The following is a 17,940-nucleotide window of genomic DNA, read 5'->3' on the forward strand; positions in this document are numbered from 1 at the left end:
AGCCAGGTGTAGATTACTGCACAAAGTGAGAATTTGATTTTCCTTGGTCAGGATATGTACAGTCAGTCCAGCTTGGATTTACAAGGCTGACAATTAATACTGAACAAACAATAACTCAAACTATGAATTATGAAAGAGCTGCAGCATCTGAAACCGACCACAATGAACATTTAACAGATAAACAGTACCACAGTGCTTCAGTTTCAGACTCACTATTTGTCATGTCTTTTATGGATTGTGATCGTCTCTCTCAACTCCCCATATATTTTTTATTAGTAAGGTTTTATTTTTATTTTTATCAATTACTAGAAATGTCAAGTGACTACATTGGAATTCCAGGCGACCCCACGTAGGTTCCCGACCCCAAGGTTGAAAAACACTGCTCTAGCATTATCTTTGCTTTGGTTCTGAGCTAAAACAATACTAAACAGGATATAAAATCAGGCACATAATGGAAGGGTTTGTGTTATCATGTCATGACGTGGGACACAAAGCCAAATTTACAGAAGTAGACAGGCTAAACAACTATATTCTTACCTGAAAATTATATTTTAGGTCAACAGTTGTAAGTTTCTTCCTCCATGTGTGTTGCTTGCGGAAACATTTGCTCTGACGATGACATCATGGTTATGTTTATGGCTGGTTGCTATGACGACTGACCAAGCGGTATTGCTACGAGCTGGAAACAAAATGGAATCGAAAGGAGTTGAGCTGATACAGTCAGTGGAAAAACAACACAACATGACTAAACTGTGTGACCTGTGATGTTTGGAGTAAGGTCATCATTAATCATCAAAGTCGAGTTGGCGACACAGGGATAACTGTCCAATCACACAAGGACAAAAGGCAAATACAGCACAATTCATGGGAAATCTAAGGGCACAGCTTCAGGTCAACTGGTCGGCAAATGTTAAAGGTCTGATGTAGTAGCCAGATAGGAAACCTATGTTACAGAGTATAAAGAGCTGAAGCCCCGCTCCTTCCTGTTGGGCCCCATGGGACCTTATATCAGAAAAAACTGATGTTACAGCCAAAAGACAAGTAATTTTTTGCTCCCTTAATTTAATTATTCCATCATTTACGCATAGGTTTGTCAATTTAAAGATTTTTATAAGAAAAAATTGCCGTTTGTGGTAAAACTTGAACAATCAGACTGGAAATACCATGACCACACTGGATGGATTTTTACCTTTTTCATTTTAGTTCCTGAAGATTGAGGCAAAATTTGTCAAGGCCGTAGCATTGATCACTTCTGACAAGAGAGAAAGTCCCGTCATCTGTTTAACACAAAACTAGATGTTTCCTTCACGTCTTGTTCAACCCTGGGCCATTTGATTCCAATCATAATCATTTCAATGTAACACAAAACAATGGATTAGCCGATAGCGGAAGCTTCATTCCTATGTTTATTATAGTTTCCATATAATAAATAGTAGGGGGATGGGACATTGGTTGTGATTAGAGCCTTGGCTATGTCAAAGATTAGCAACCAAACTGATTTGATTGCATTAGTATTGTTTCTGTAGTGTCAGATACACTTCTTGTGGACAAAAATGTCACATTAACTTCCATTATAAGCATATTTTTAAAGTCTCTACCATTATACTATATGATGATACATTCTCTAATGTTAACATTTCATTTTGAAGAAAACTAGTAATATTTGGATTTTTTTTTTCCACTGAAAAATGTCCAAAAATGTCCAAAGAGGACATAAGGGTTAATATATTAATCAATTAAGTAGCTTTTCTTCCTCAAATAATTGGCTCCTCAGCGCCCCCTATGGACCAACCATCAGTGTTTTTCCAATTTTTGGTGAAAGTTCATCTACATAAAAGTCAGTCTACATGTTTTAATGGATGCAGGCGACTGAGACATTCAAGTAAAGTTCTTATTTTTCACGATACAGAAAGAAAGAAGTGATTAATGCATGCATGTTTCTTCACATATGTTAAACATTGCACCTTTAAAGTTAGGCTTCTGGTAGAGTTAATGGATGGAGATATCATATGCTATGTCATATATTTTGCCGAGTTGGAGTCTGTGGGTGTTCGGCAGCAGACAGATCCCCCTCTGCTAAAGGTTCATGTGTAAATAAGCGTGAAAATATGAAGGCACAGTGTTTGATTAGAAAGAAAAACCTGCACAATTGGGTTCATTTGTATCAAGAGGTGAAATCCTCAACCTTGACATTTTTAGATTGTTTGATGTCTTACAGAGAGTGCACCTAAATTCCATTGTACATTCTGTATAAATGACAATAAAATATCTTATCTTAAAGACAAAGATAATTCATTTAACAAAATTTAAAGAATATAAAAAAAATACAATTATGTACAAAACTGATCTAAACTTAAAAAATGAACAAAAAATAATTGATAAAAATATTAAAAAATAGAAATAAAAATCTCGAAAATAATGAACAAAATTTACCAAACCTTTAGAAAGTTGGGGAAAAATAAACAAAATGACAAAAAAAAAAATTCACTAATGAACCGAACTTTACAAAATAATCAACAATGCACAAAAATGAATACCAATAAAATCAACAGAAATGTTACTAAAAATTCTGCAAAAATGAAGAAAATTATGAGCAACATTAACAAAACCCACAGAAAATTGACAAACTTCTAAATACATAATCCAAATCATCAATAAATCAAAAAAAAAATTGCAAAAGCAGAAAAAAAAAATTAACAAACTACTACAATAATTAACACAATGAACATAAATTTAACCAAATAATCTACACAATGAACAAGGATCAAGGAAATAACGAGTAAAATAGACAAAAAATAAACAAAATAATCCAAAACATGATGAAAATTGACAAAAATATGATTTAAAATAATCATCAAAATGAGAAAAAATGAACGAAATAATCAACACTATGACCAACAACCAATAATAATGAACAAATGTACAAAATAATACATAAAATGACATAACTGAAGAAAATATTCAGTTTCAATGAATAGCATCAACAAAAAAAACAAAAATATGAACCATAATGAAAATAACAACAAGGCTTGAATGAGCAGTTGTGCAGAGTTGATTCCTTTACCATAAAACCTGATTTTAGTGAATATTCCTGAGTGTTTTTTTTTTTCTTCTTCTCTCAGGAGGGTTGTTACCTCTTCACTAAAGGTGAGTGGAATGTTTCAGGACAGTCATACAGGTGTCAGGTGTGTTTCTATATCCGGTTTTCCCTCTGAATTCCAGCAGAAATAATTCCCATCTAAACACTGGAAAAAACAGGAGCGTTTTTCTATTGTGTGTCAGCGCTTTCACCAACCACCTCAGTGATCATCTGTCAAAAGAAACGGAAGGCACGATGACCCCCGGGCTTCAGAGACGAGCCCCCATGTGTGACCTCCACGTCTTGTTTTGTAAGCGACGAGACGGAGACGCAGTATTCTCAGCGTGTGAACAGCAATACAATACGTCAGACATCTGCAGTTGTAAAGGGGCCGCTTGTTTTGACTTTCAGGACATCCTATACTCACTGCAGGTGCAAATATATGTTAAAAAGGATTCGGCGTTCCATATCGGCTAAATAAACAGCATCTAAAAGGGGATTTCGTCCACACAGAGGTGTACAGTTTGATATAGTAAATAGTAAAAACACAAATACATTTAGTCTCTTCAGGTCTGTTTCACATTTATGAAGGTTTTCACCTCTTATGTTGTTCATCTAAATTGATTAAATGGACAAAATTGACCAAAAATAAACATAATAGCTGACAAAATGAGGAAAAACATGAACAAAATAATCAAAAACATGAACAAATGTGACAAAACAATGTAAAAAAAATAAATAAATAAATAAAAATAAACAAAATTAACAAAAATGAACAAAACAGTTAATAAGATGAAAACATAACAAAAAAAAAAAAGGAAAAAGAACCAAATTAACAAAACAAAACAAAAAAAATCAACACCATGAACACGATTAAAAGCATTTACAACACAAACAAAATGTACAAAGCTGATCAGAAAACTGACAAAATAATGAGCAAAAACAAAATAATGGAGAAAATAAGGAAAATAACTATCAAAATGAATAAAAATCAACTAAATATTCAGCCAATTTAACGAAACTGAACAAAAACAACCACAAATTTAGCAAAAATCAACAAAATGAAAAAAGAAAATGGATCTGAAAATTGACAAAATGAACGAAACAAAACATAATGGAGAAAATGAGAAAAATTAAAAGTTAAAATGAAAAAAAAAAAGAAAAACATCAACACAACTGATAAAATAAGTAATCAGCAAAATTAATGAAACTAAACAAAATGAATAAAACCAACCAGAGAGTGAACAAAATAAACACCAAAACTGTTTTTTTAATCAACAAAATAAAAAAAAATTAATACATTACAAAATAATCAAATAAATGGACAAAATTAATGAAACTGAAATTCATGAATAAAACAATATACATGAGATATTATACATAACAAAACAAATAAAAATAGAGAAAATTGACAAAGTAATTACTAAAAATGAATCAAATAATCCATATAATGAACACAAATAAATTAAGTAACTAATAAAATGAAAAAAACTGAATAAAAATAACCAAGAGGATGAATAAAACCAGCCAAAATATGAACAAAACTGAATAAAACAATAAACAAATTGAAGATATGAATCAACTAAACGGACCAAATGATGATATTATCAAAGTTCTGTTGATGCTTCTTGACCTCCATCTCCATCAGGTGAAACTCGGTGCGTTCACTGTCACCTCTTTGCTGTCTGTTAAAACACAATTAAAGGGAAAATCACGCTCGTCTCCCTAAACGCCACATCTCCTGTTGCCTGAGTCAGCAGAGAGGTGAGCTGAGGATGGAGGAGGAATCTGTCGTGAAAAATAAGTGTCTCTCTAGAGGAGACGAGGGGAGGAGGAAGCGCCGATCTGAGACGAAAACACACACCAAAACACTGGGATTTTACACTAAAATCCTCCTGTTCCTGTCCAAATACTAGACACAAGCCTGTTACCATTTTAAAGTGATAAATCATGCAGCGTAGTCACAACATTCACATTGCAGTGAGCACGCTGAATAACAAATTACAAAATAATTAGTCCAAAACACCTTTAGAATAACATGGCATACAGAAATCTGCTCCAAAATAACAACATCTCCTCTTCTACAGTATATACAGAAATAATTAAAGTACACTGTGATAAAGTCAGCATGTCAAAGATGAACCTTTAGGGGAAAAAAAAACACAGGTTTGCTTTGGAAATTGAGTAAAAAAACCCTAAATAAACAACAAAAAAATAGACTTGTATTGTTTCTTAATAACAGACAACATGTAAATAAAGAACATCTGATGTAGAAACAATGGATGCTTAAAAATAAGGTCATGTTGAACGACTATTATATGATTATTTTGCTCAAAAGTTGCAAGAAATAGACATAAAAAGACAATTTCATAAGGAGCTACTTGTATTCAGCAAACCAGAGGTGCTCATGGAGAGGGTATGAAAAATAAGAAAAAGACAAAAAAAAAAAATCAAGGCACTCACCTGGTTGGAAAAATTAGAAATTGTAAAAACAGCTAGAAAAAGAGTTAAAAACACACCTATGCGTGTCGGCATGTGCATTATTCAGGGTATTGGAAGAAATAAATAAATAGATATGATTGATTCAAATTTACATGTGCTGAAAAAATTTTGTTATACGTTTCCAGGTAAGTTTCAATAAAGTTTTGATAGTACAGACTGTCAGCAGTAGGGGTCAGTCTGGTTCCAGAACACACTTAAGACTAAAACCACCATTGAATCAACACTATGTATCCACAGACTGTATCAATCACTGAATAAAGTATAAAACTCATTGTTTACGCACATCTGTATTATGGCATCATCACATTTTCTCCTTCACAGCTGCTTATTTTAACAGTCGCTCCAAATAACACACTCTTATAATCTTCAGCTGATAGTTTACATTATAGCTCTGTTAGCTTAGCTGTTAGCATAGTTCTGTTTTTATTATTATGTTTATTCTGTTGTTTTACTTGGTATTTTTATTTCACAGTTTTTAATTACAGCTGTTTTTATGTCTTCTTAATCTATTCTTGTAATTTTAGAGTGTCATTTTGCTTTTTTATTCTTCTGTACGACACGGTTTTTAATTGTACAGCTGCTTTATGTCTTTAATCTATTCTTGTATTTTATTCTTTTAAATTTGTTTTTATCCCCCGTATGTCGCTTTGGAAAAAAGCGTCTGCCAAATGTATAAATGTAAAGCTAAATGTAAATGTTTTTAGACTGAAAACAGCCACAGTGAAATCACAAATCACCTCTGTTTTCTGTACGGTTTGTGTTGTCAATAGTTGAAATAAAAACCTGTTAAGATCATTTTTTAAATATTTGAAAGTTGAAAAACTACATATAGACCTTTTAAATCTTTTTGGATGCTTTTCCCAATTTTTGTACACATATATGATCATGAAAATGTCCCAAATTGATGCTAAAGTTTCAATTCTTTGATTGAAAAACATGTTCTTGGAGCATCCAAGCATGCATTTAGGTCTTAGATCAAAATGCTACAACAGAAACATTATCCAATTTACGGAAACCAGAAGAAAACTTTTCTATAGCCACTTTTACAGAGAGATCCTGGAAAAAAGGTGAGATGTGATCCCACCTCTTTTCCACCATTGACCCATTTCCACAGACCAAAGCCAAAGGAGGAATAGAGCTGTCTTAACTCTCTCTTTTTTTATTCATGTGCTGTAATATATAGTTTTTTTTACGGTACTTATTGTCATCAGTCCGGGGACTACAGCAGGATACTAGCCATGTTGGCTAAAGCTTCCCCTTTTTACTGCTATTGATACAGTTAATTACCGTACTTTCCGGACTATCAGCCGCACCTGACTATAAGCCACACCCACCCTGTCTCCAAAGTCTCACCATCGATTCATTGATTCCAGCAGCTCTGTTTTCTTCTCCGATAGCCGGATTGATCGTTAGCCCAGAAAACATAAATTAGACGCATCATTTTTGAGCCGCAGGTTCACAGCATGTGGAAAAAGTAGCGGCTTATAGACCAGAAATTACAGTAATTGGGATTGTCCACAATACAATAAACTAATAAATTAAAAAAAAAACCAAAAAGGTGAGACAAGCAGGACTTTCACACAGCGGACCTGCGTTCCAGAATCAAAGGGGCGGTGACACAGCGTATAGTGTGACATATAACTTGTGTGTCGGAAATACCTCAAGCATAGCGGTGTTGCTAACCTCTCCAGAGTTGGCCTGTTTTTCACCGTTCCACAAATGTTAGCATGGATAGAGTCTTCTGCCCGAAGTGACAACAGCTCGTGGATCTCGGCGTCTCCCCAGTTCAACACTTTTCTGGTCGCGTTGATGTTTGTTTACTGTAAACGGCCCCTCGCTCATTTTTAAATCTCCTTGGCACGGGGTTCACACACGCAGCACGTCATCAAAACGTCACACTTTGGTTGCAGAATCAGAGGTGTTCCTTTTGCACAGCGTTCCGAAATCATGATTCCACCTTTATCGTGGCTCTGTTACAACCTCGAGAAGCGTTACAGAGTCGTGACAGAGGTGGGACCAAATGATCCACCATTTCGTTTACAGAGACGCTGTTCCGGAATAACGGTAAAATATTCCTGTAACAGAAGTGCTGTGTAAAAGGGGCTTTTGTAATAGTGTTGTCAATAGTTGAACTAAAGAACTGTTTGGAATCCAACAAACAAGGTCTGAACTGTCACAGTTTAGTCTGAACCATGGACCAACAAACAGCAACCTAGCAAAGATAATACCATCCCATAATAACTTTATACCTTCAAAACCCTCAGAATCAAACTCATCCGTGTCGAAAAATGGCAGCTATTCGTTTCATTTACAGCTGTGTCCAGTGGAAACAACGGAATGCATCTATTTTTATCACTTCTTTTTCTTTGACTCCATAAGTTGTTTCTTAATGGTTCTCATCCCATCTGATCACTTTCTGATGCTTCGGTCAAAGGCCCCATGTGGTTTTAGTGAGTGACTCACTGGTTCTGGGATATTTCTGTATTTATTTTGTTTATTCTAAGGGGAAAATAAACCATTCAATCCAGGAGAAGATGGAGTTTGATCATGTTTCCTCAAAAATTACATCTTTTTAATATGACTCCCATCAAAACTTAAGATGTGATTTATTCCATTTCCATTGTGGATGTTTGAGACTGTTACTAAGCAACTAGACATGCTTTGTAACTATTAACCTGAGGCTTTTTCTTCTATTTTTCGGTTAACTCTTTATTAATAGAAAATCATCAACACAAAACAGAGTCAGACAGATAAACAATGTGCAGAAAATACAGAGTTCATTATAAGTTGTGCATGTGTTTGTTCAGTTTATGCCATTTTTCCATTATAAATCTATCTTCTATGATTGTCTGATATGAGTATTTAATCTGTGTTTCAATCTTCATTCCTAAATTCTAGCAACTAACAGTACATTAACAAGATAAGTATCACCTCTTATCACATTTTAATGCCTGAAACCACCTCGATAACATATCTTAGAGCTCGATCAGGCATGTTTCATCCAAAAAAAATGACTGTATTCATTTATATTTAATGTAAAGAGACAGAAATACATTCATCAACTGATTAAAAAAAAAACAAAAAAAAAACAAAACAGGTGAAAACTGTTTTCAGGTGCAGACTTTTCAAATCTCCAGATGAGAAACCACTGAAAAATCTCAGAAATTCTACTGTATCTGAGTTTTTGAGGCACATTAATTAGATTAGTGGCTCAAAAGTTCCAAAATTAAGACTTCATCTACATTTCAAGCTGAGTTTGAGGCTCATTCCTGACAAAAAAAAACAACTGACATCAGGCGTATTATTGTGACCGGCTGTTTGTTTTACGAGTGGAGTGTAGGTTTTATTTGGTCGTGCGACTAAACAAACACCCAGCATCCTCGGCTCGTCCTGGTGCATGTGGCGTCCTGTCGAATGACTCGCCGTCGCAGCCTACCGTGCTGCGTTACCACGGTGACCGCGTAAACATCATCACACAGATCATGACAAAAGATAGCACTCGACGACAGACAGTTTATGTAATTAAAGTGGAAATACACAACCAAGGAAACACTTTAGATATGAAGCCGTCAAGAATAACAAACGCCTTTCACTGAGTTAAGACTGATACAGATAAAATACTGTATGTATATTTATATTTGTACACATATACTTATGTATATGTATATATGTATGTATATTTAATTCACATTTGTTTGGTTATAAAAATGTAGTGTATATATCTATTCTCATCAAGCAAAAACAAGGGCTGCTGGTTTTGTACATGGAATAAGGTAAATATTTGTACACGTAAACATTTAATTTTTCATTTTGATGTAAATAAATCAGGGAAAATTACTTAACGATAACATTTAATCATCTATTATTTTAAAGCTGCTTTTCTCACATATTGAGGATTCAATGAGTCATGAAGCTATTTATATTTGGACTGTCAGAGTAAAATGAATAAGAATAATATATGTCAATTAATTTTTCTAGTTTAGATAGAAAAAAAAGTGCGGAAGAGTTTATCAATGCTGACATCAAATAAGCCATGAGAAATGTAGAGGAGAGATCTGAGACATAGAAGACGTAACAAGGGGAAAACAATGACAGACAGAAGCAACAAAATGAAAACACGCAGAGAAAAATGACAAATAAAAGATGCTACAAGATGAAAACATTATAAAAGACAAAAATGACATAAAAGAAAATGAAAATAAGTAACGTATGTTGTGATGCAAGATGTAGACAACATACAACATCAATTATGGACAAGACAGGACAAAAATGACGCGATGAGATGAAAACATACAAAAATGACAAATACAAAAATGACGTAAAAGACAAAAATGTTGGAAAAGATGCAACAAAATGAAAGCAATATAGAACATATAAAAATGACATAAATGACACAACAAAACAAAAACATCATAAGTGACATAAATGACAAAAATGATGTAAAAGACGCAATGAGATGAAAACACAAACAACAAAATGACGAAAAACGCAACAAACAAAAATGTCAGACAAAAATGACGTAAAAGACAAAAATGTTGTCAAAGATGCAACAAGATGAAAACAATATATAACATGAAAATGACAAAAATTACACAACAAAACAAAAATAACATAAATGCAAAAAATTATGTAAAAGATGCAATGACACGAAAACAACATGAACAAAAAAAAAAAAAATAGGACCAATGGCCCTGTAGCTTACCGACCAAATTAAAAGCTTTGGGAAATGTATCCAGATGCCATTTATTATCACCCAGTTGTGTGTATTTATTATATTACAGAAACAGCCCATGCTTTGGTCATATTCCAATCAGATCTGTGAAAAACTTCAAATTCCAACTTGATATCATTGATACTTACTGATTTATTGTATCAATCCACTTCCTATCTCTTATAATGGGGACATTTTTCAAAGTCGCACCAAATCCAGAATCAGATCTGGATCCAAATAATTTCACTAACTTTTGTTGACATCATCATAAAGAAGCTGTATACCAAATTTGAAGACAATCAGAACTGTAGTTTTGGAGAAGACGATTGAAAGTTTTGTAATGGACGATGACGACAGACGCCACTGACGCCGCTGGACACCGCATGACGACAATAGCTTACGGCCTCTCAGCTGGCAAGCTAATAATTAGAAAAAAAAGTAAAAAAAAAAAAGTAAAAGATGTAATAAGACAAGAATGACAAAAGTTTTGTGAAAGATGCCACAAGATGAAACGACAAATTGCAACAAGACAAAGATGACATAAAAGACAAAACATTAAGAAAAACAGGCACTGAAATCAATGAAACCAAATGACAAAAAAAGACAGAAAAAGATGCAAATAGACAAGATTCATGATGTAATTTGGATCCTGAAAAAACATATTTATAAACTGATGAGCCATTTATAGTCACCCCAATATTTAATTTAAACATTTTATTTTTTCATTTTATTCTTTTTTTCAATCGTCTTTTCTTCTTGAGTGTTCCTTACAGGTTTCTTTTTTTTGTCTTATTATATTTTCCCAAACACATCAATAAGACCAACAAATCCCAACTCAGTCATCCATCCTCATCTAAGTCACAGTTATGTTGATATTTTCTTCACATTTTCGAGAACCAGACCTTATAAATGAGCTGATTTCCTCCCAGATCTAAATCCTCTGGTTAATTTCTTATTATTTTTCTGTACATTTCAGTGATAAGTGAGAAGTCGTGATGTTTCAGGAACGGCGTCGTTGCGTGTATTCTCACTATCGGCTGCCCGTTCTCTGTAAACATATGCTAAACGCTCGCGGGTTAATGCAGCCAAATTTACCATGATTCCTCCTCTGGCAGCTTCCGACCGTCTGAGCGGGATTGCCGGCGTTCGCCTACAGGCCTTTATTGTAGGTCACAATCTTACAGTCTGTTGCCATGGCGATCTCCGGCTCCAGCTGATTCACGGCGATCTGTGAGAACCAAAGCAGAACAAGAAGGTGAAAAGTGCAAAAGGCGATATTTGGCACCAGATACGACGACCTTTAACTCTTTAAGCGACGGGCGGGCGTACGTACGAGTATGAACCTACACGTGCCGCCGCTCGACGCTTGAGATGCTTTCATTTGTAACTAAATAATTCTTAAAGGCTGTAAATGTTCTGTATTTACTGCTAATGTGCAAAAGGAGCCAATTTGGCAGATTAAAGTCTAATTTGAGGTTTGCATCTCGTAATATTTGAACCAGAGACAGATGGCTGTTGGAGTTGGAGGCTGAATCCTAATCAGACATCTTGGTAGGTGTGAAATGGGGAAGTGGGACAAATTGAGTAGGCGGGGGGTCCAGGGGAGTGGGGCATTCATGTTGCTTTTTGGGGAGTTCGTTCATTTTTTTTTTTTCTTGAGAAAGTGCGAGAAAAACAGGCCCCTTCGCCGAACGGGAGGAGCTTTTCACAGGGCTGTTGGCGGCACATATGTCTGAAGTTTTTTGCCATATGGCTGTCTGAGCTATTTCCAGTGGTAATTAAATCCTAAACATTTTAAAGCCAGAACCGCTTGGCTTGTGTCAGCGAGTCATTTGGCAGACAGGAGACAAAGAGGATAAGACACAGAGTAAAAAAAAAAACTAAAATCGTACCACGGCCGCCTAATGATCAGAATACCGAGGCAGGAAGGCTAAAGTTAGACCTCAGCCTGAGTGGCAGGAATGAAGAAGTGACTGTGGGCAGATCACAACAGAGCGGGTTAAGTCTCACAGGGCTACGCCTCATTAACAAAGAGCCTCAGTTAGACTCAATGGGAAAGTTAAAGAGGTCAGGAGACGTCGGTCATCAACATCAGTCACATGGATCGCAGTCTTGGCAAAACCTGAGCCAATACAGTCTGAAGGAGTTTATCCATAATGATGACACAATAACACCATGATTCAGGTGTTTGTTTGTAATTAATTAATAAGGGAATGAAACTAAAAGGTCTCTGAATTCATTTTGGACCTTTTTTTTTTTTTTATTCACATTTTATGTCCTTGTTACTGAGAGAAAGGATGCAAACAAAGAAATGGACACAAAAGCAGCAAAGATGACACAAATCATGTAAAAGATGTAACGAGACAAAAACAATATAAAAAACAAGAATGGTGTAAGACATGAAAATGAAAAAGGATAAATGAAAAATTACATATAAGATCAAACAAGACAAAAATGACAAAAAATGGCCTAAATGTTTATACACCTGTTAATTTGGTGTAATATCACAGACGCAAAGAAAAGAATTGGACACACAAGCAGCAAAATGAAAGCAACAAAGATGACAAAAATCATATAAAAGATGCAACGAGACAAAAACTATATAAAGAACAAGCATGGCGTAAGAGATGAAAATGGAAATGGATACATGAAAAGATCAAACAAGACAAAAAATGACATAAAAAATGGCTTAATGTTTATATACCTGTCTATTTGGTGTAATGTCACAGCTTCAGTTTTCACATTTTAATCAGTTTTCCTTCTGTGTTTTGTTTGAGTCATACAAAATTCAACTTATTCTTGTCTATATTTAGTTTTATAGTTTTGTATAAAGCTGAGTTGAGTTCTTCTGGAAATTGAAATGTGTCTTTAGTCAAAAATTAACTCTTGTCTGTATTTTCTGACCGTTGTTTGTTCCATCTCACACTGTATTGTGCTGACAATTTTCAATGGGAAAGTTAAAGAGGTCAGGAGACGTTGGTCATCAACATCAGTCACATGGATCGCAGTCTTGGCGAAACCTGAGCCAATACAGTCTGAAGGACTTTATCCATAATGATGACACAATAACACCATGATTCAGGTGTTTGTTTGTAATTAATTAAAAAGGGAATGAAACTAAAAGGTCTCTGAATTCATTTTGGACCTTTATTTTATGCCCTTGTTACTGAAAGGAAAGATGCAAAGAAAAGAATTGGACACAAAAGCCGCAAAATGAAAGCAACAAAGACGACAAAAATCATGTAAAAGATGCAACGAAACAAAAACTATAAACAAAGCAAGGATGGCGTAAGAGATGAAAATGGAAATGGATACATGAAAAATGACATAAAAGATCAAACAAGACAAAAATGACAAAAAAAATGGCCTAAATGTTTATATACCTGTTTATTTGGTGTAATGTCACAGCTTCAGTTTTCACATTTTAATCAGTTTTTCTTTTGTGTTTAGTTTGAGTCGTGCAAAATTCCTCTTATTCTTGTCTATATTTAGTTTTATAGTTTTGTTTAAAGCTGAGTTGAGTTCTTCTGAAAATTGAAATGTGTCTTTAGTCAAAAATTAACTCTTGTCTGCATTTTCTGACCGTTGTTTGTTCCATCTCACACTGTTTTTTGCTGGCAATTTTTTATTAATTAGATTAAGATTTCAAAGCCGCTGGTTAAAAACTGCTTAAAAAACAGCTTTTAGTAGCTTATAAAATGCCTTGAAAATCCATCAGGATATTAAAAATCAGACATCTCCTTAAGTTTAGTTAGAGGTCATATTAACCCTTTAGACAGTTGAGGTTTTTTTTTTTTTATTCAATTTTTATATCAAGATTTCAAAAAGCTGTTTCTTTCATCCGGTTATACTGCATGTCACAATATTGCAACTTTGCTTAAAGGGTTAAAAAGATATAATTTATGTGGAAAAACTGTGAAACTTCATCTTATCTGGGATCAAATGGTTTATGTAGCCCTCAGAATGTACAAAATAAATTCAGAAAGATCCTAGAAATTGTTCCAGGTCTGTTAGAATTAAATACATAAAAAAACATTGTATATGATCTTCGTCCCTTAGAGCATAATTATTTTTTGACATCCATATTTCTAATTCGGTTTGTCTTACAAGGTGAAAAACACTTCGTCATGGTTGGAATATTTCTTTCCACGTCACACTGATACAGGAAGTAACCATCCAGAAACTTTCGAAGATGTAATAATCATTTATTGTAAAAAATTTTTTAGAAATTACACTATCCAGCGCCCCCTAGAGGTGCAATAATACCAGACTTTGTTTATTGAATGAACTAATTGAACAAGTGTCTAAACTCTCATGTCATTTACAGGTTGTTTAGATGCATTACTTAACAACTGTAGGTGCAATACAATAAATCTCTAAGAGCAAAACTAAAAATACACTTGGCAGTTACGAACTAAAATATTGTAAAGAATAATTTGACATCAAGTTTGTTGCTACAAGCTAAAAAATGTAAACTAGTTCAAAAAGTGGTATATTTTGCAATTTTACATACAAAATAAGCAGTAGATATTAACATGTTACAGTCAGAGATGTACTATGAGCAACAATGAGTTACCTTCAGGCGAACAAGTTTTACTTTTGCATCGTAAACTCAAAAACAGCCTGTGCTCAGTGGCTAAACTCATCTGATCACCTAAGGAATATGATGCTAAAGACGTTTGAAGACAGTACCAAAACAAAGAATGAGAAAAGGAAAAACAAGAGCCCATATGATTTAATTTAATGTATGGACTTAACCCTTTAACACCAAACATATCATATTTAATACATGACTTCTGAAGCCCTCTACATGATAAGTGTGATATTTTTTTTCTTGAAAAAACCTGATGTATACAATTAGATACATGCAATACACAGATAATCCACCAGGGGGAGGAATTAGTTAACTAGAGGCCTTTCCAGTGACACTACAAGACTGTCATTAATGAGGAAGGAGGCAGAACTTTGCCAATTTTGAAAAGAAATTACCAATTTGTTAGACAGGTTTGTGTTGTTATTACCTCCGCCAAGGACAGCGGTTATGTTTTCATCTGGGTTTGTCTGTTTGTCTGTTAGCAAGATAACTCAAAAGGTTATGGATGGATTTGGATGAAATTTTCAGGAAATGCTGATACTGGCACAAGGCCCAAATTATTAAATTTTGGTAGTGATTGGGGGGACGGCTGATCTGCCTTGGCGGAGGTCTGCGCTCTCTGCGTGCTTTTCTAGCATTATGTTTTCGTTTGTTCAAAAATAATAATAATATTTATTTCTTAATTTAATCTTAGATGGGGATGCATTGTCCGGGACTTTGTAGGGTGGGGGGAGGCATGGGATGGTTATTGTGTTTTTTGTTATGTAGAAAATCTAAAAGTATTGTTTTTCTTGTATGACTGCCACTTTGGTTTACCTTGACTTCAATAAAAAGAATGTTGGAAACAAAAAAAAATAAAAAATAGTATTTGAGCATTGAGACCTGATGTATCAAAAATGATACAAAATTGAAACTCATATATGGAAATGGATATTTGAAAAAAAAAATTTTTTGGTTGATCAGAAGGACCAATAAAGGCTCCAGTTTCAAAAAACTGGAATTTTCTGTCAATGATTTAATGATTCAGACTTTACAGGGTTAAGGAAATAAAATATTTACTGTATAATTAATCTACAGTTATTCTACAAAATGCATGAATAAATTCTGTCAATAAATTGTCGCAGATTTGGAGAAAAAATATGAAATGATTTCACAGTTACAATCAAAGACAAAGTGGTGTTGGAGGGTAAATAGTAATAATAATGGCTCAAACTATAGAAGAATGAGGAATAAATATGAGTGAATACCTGAGACATCTGAGGGAAGAGGCTGATGGCGAGAGGCAAAGCGAGACTGAAGGCAGCGAGAACAACCAGACTGTGGACCGGAAGGACGAGTCTACGCCGTCTCTGCAGGACAGGAAGTCTACAGGACACAAACAGACACCATGACTGGACACTGCTGTTCAGGTATAAACACAACAGTTAACATGATAATAAGCATCCGTCACAAATCAAGACTTACATTATATGGACAAAAGTATTGGGACATATAGTTTTATATTGTGATAAATATCATTGCATTGGTTGGTTTGGTTTTAATTGTTATCTTTGCTTCCAAAATGCCTCAAAGATGGTTTTTACTTATTTTCTCGCAACACTGATTTTTTTTTTTTTTTTATCCATGACTATAATTTTAAATGTTTGACCTCTAAATTTCTAAAATATTTTGCATGCTTTGACTGTAAACAATAATTTTCTAACTAAGTCTGTAACTGACAAGATAAGATTTTAGCTTTGTTGAAGAAGGTAATAATCAAGTGTCGTAGGTTATGTTAAGATAACAGAAAATGAGATAAGATAAATATAAATACATAAGTAACATGTCTACAGTCAAGGAAAAAATTATTAGACCACCGTTGTTTTCTTCAATTTCTAGTTCATTTTAATGTCTGGTACAACTAAAGGTACATTTGTTTGGACAAATATAATGATTACAACAAAAATAGCTCATAAGAGTTTAATTTCAGAGCTGATATCTATCCATTTTCCATGTTTTCTTGATAATAACCAAAATCACTTCAGTTCTTACATCAATAGTTATGGCATTGTACTGACAAAAACAGTGCTTTTAGGCATTCCATATTTTCTTTTCTGTCTGTTTTAGTCACATGATCCACACAGGAGTTAGTACTTGATTGCATAACTATTGCTTTTGATGACTTTTGATGGTCTAATAATTTTTTCCATGACCATATATAGTAAAAATATAAAGGGGAAAAAAGAAAAGAGAAGAAATTATGCAATGATGCAAAAAAACAAAATAGTACTCGATAGAAGCAGTAATAATAAATAGGTACAGAATATATATGCAAAAGAGCAAAGTATGGATTATTACAGCAAAAGTTATGTTCGCAGTAGTGACCGTAATCATCTCCATCAGGTTTAAGAAATTTTATTTAAATATTTTGTAGTTCTGTATAAAGATTTGATAACTGTGTCTTTGTTTGTTGTCTTAATCAATGTAAAACATGCTACCAAAAACGGTCGACTTTCCCTCATGCATTAAAGACTTTTTGAGGACATTTCATGGATTTATTTGCAGAGTTGTATTTTTTCCCGTGCCGTCCATATTCCTGGATAATGTGTGTGGGACAGTGAACTCAGCAGGAGCTTGAGAAGGAGCTGCTCGGTCTCTCCTCCACCAGCGACGCCTCGCTCCCTAACGAGGAGAGCTACTGCCTAATGAGGGAGCTCATTAACACATATGGCTGCCATGGTTTAATTAGGCTACACACACACAGACACACAAAGATGTGTATGTGTGCAGAAACACAGTCTTAGAGGAACTGATTACAAAGAGGAAAGTCAATGGAAGAAAAGTTGTGAGGTATGTGAGATGAGAGCGGTGAGGGGAGGTAGAGTCAGAGGGTGAAATACCAGCGTTTCAGTGTTTGAAAACCTCACAATCAGGTGATATTTGTCAAAATTATTAACACAGGAACGTGAAACATCAGCGGCGTTTACATCATGTACAGCGTAACCTGGTTAGATGAGAATATACAGTTACTGATGTCAGGTTTATTCATTATTTATTAATTAGGGACTGATAGAC

The 17,940-nt window shown here is 34.4% G+C and overlaps 1 protein-coding gene across 1 annotated transcript in view; it reads right to left on the minus strand.

The window, feature by feature from the left end:
• Positions 1-10,862: 10,862 nt before the first annotated feature.
• sfxn5a (sideroflexin 5a) overlaps positions 10,863-17,940 on the minus strand; it is a 49,785-nt gene continuing 42,707 nt past the window's right edge. The window contains exons 13-14 of the mRNA XM_030125867.1: positions 16,134-16,251; positions 10,863-11,520 (exon numbers count right to left, since the gene is read on the minus strand). Coding sequence (XP_029981727.1) covers positions 11,443-11,520; positions 16,134-16,251 — 196 coding nt within the window. The 3' untranslated portion in view covers positions 10,863-11,442. The remainder of the gene's footprint in view (positions 11,521-16,133; positions 16,252-17,940) is intronic.

The sequence above is a fragment of the Sphaeramia orbicularis genome, chromosome 22 (genome assembly GCF_902148855.1).
Source record: "Sphaeramia orbicularis chromosome 22, fSphaOr1.1, whole genome shotgun sequence".
In the NCBI taxonomy this organism is placed as follows: Eukaryota; Metazoa; Chordata; class Actinopteri; order Kurtiformes; family Apogonidae; genus Sphaeramia; species Sphaeramia orbicularis.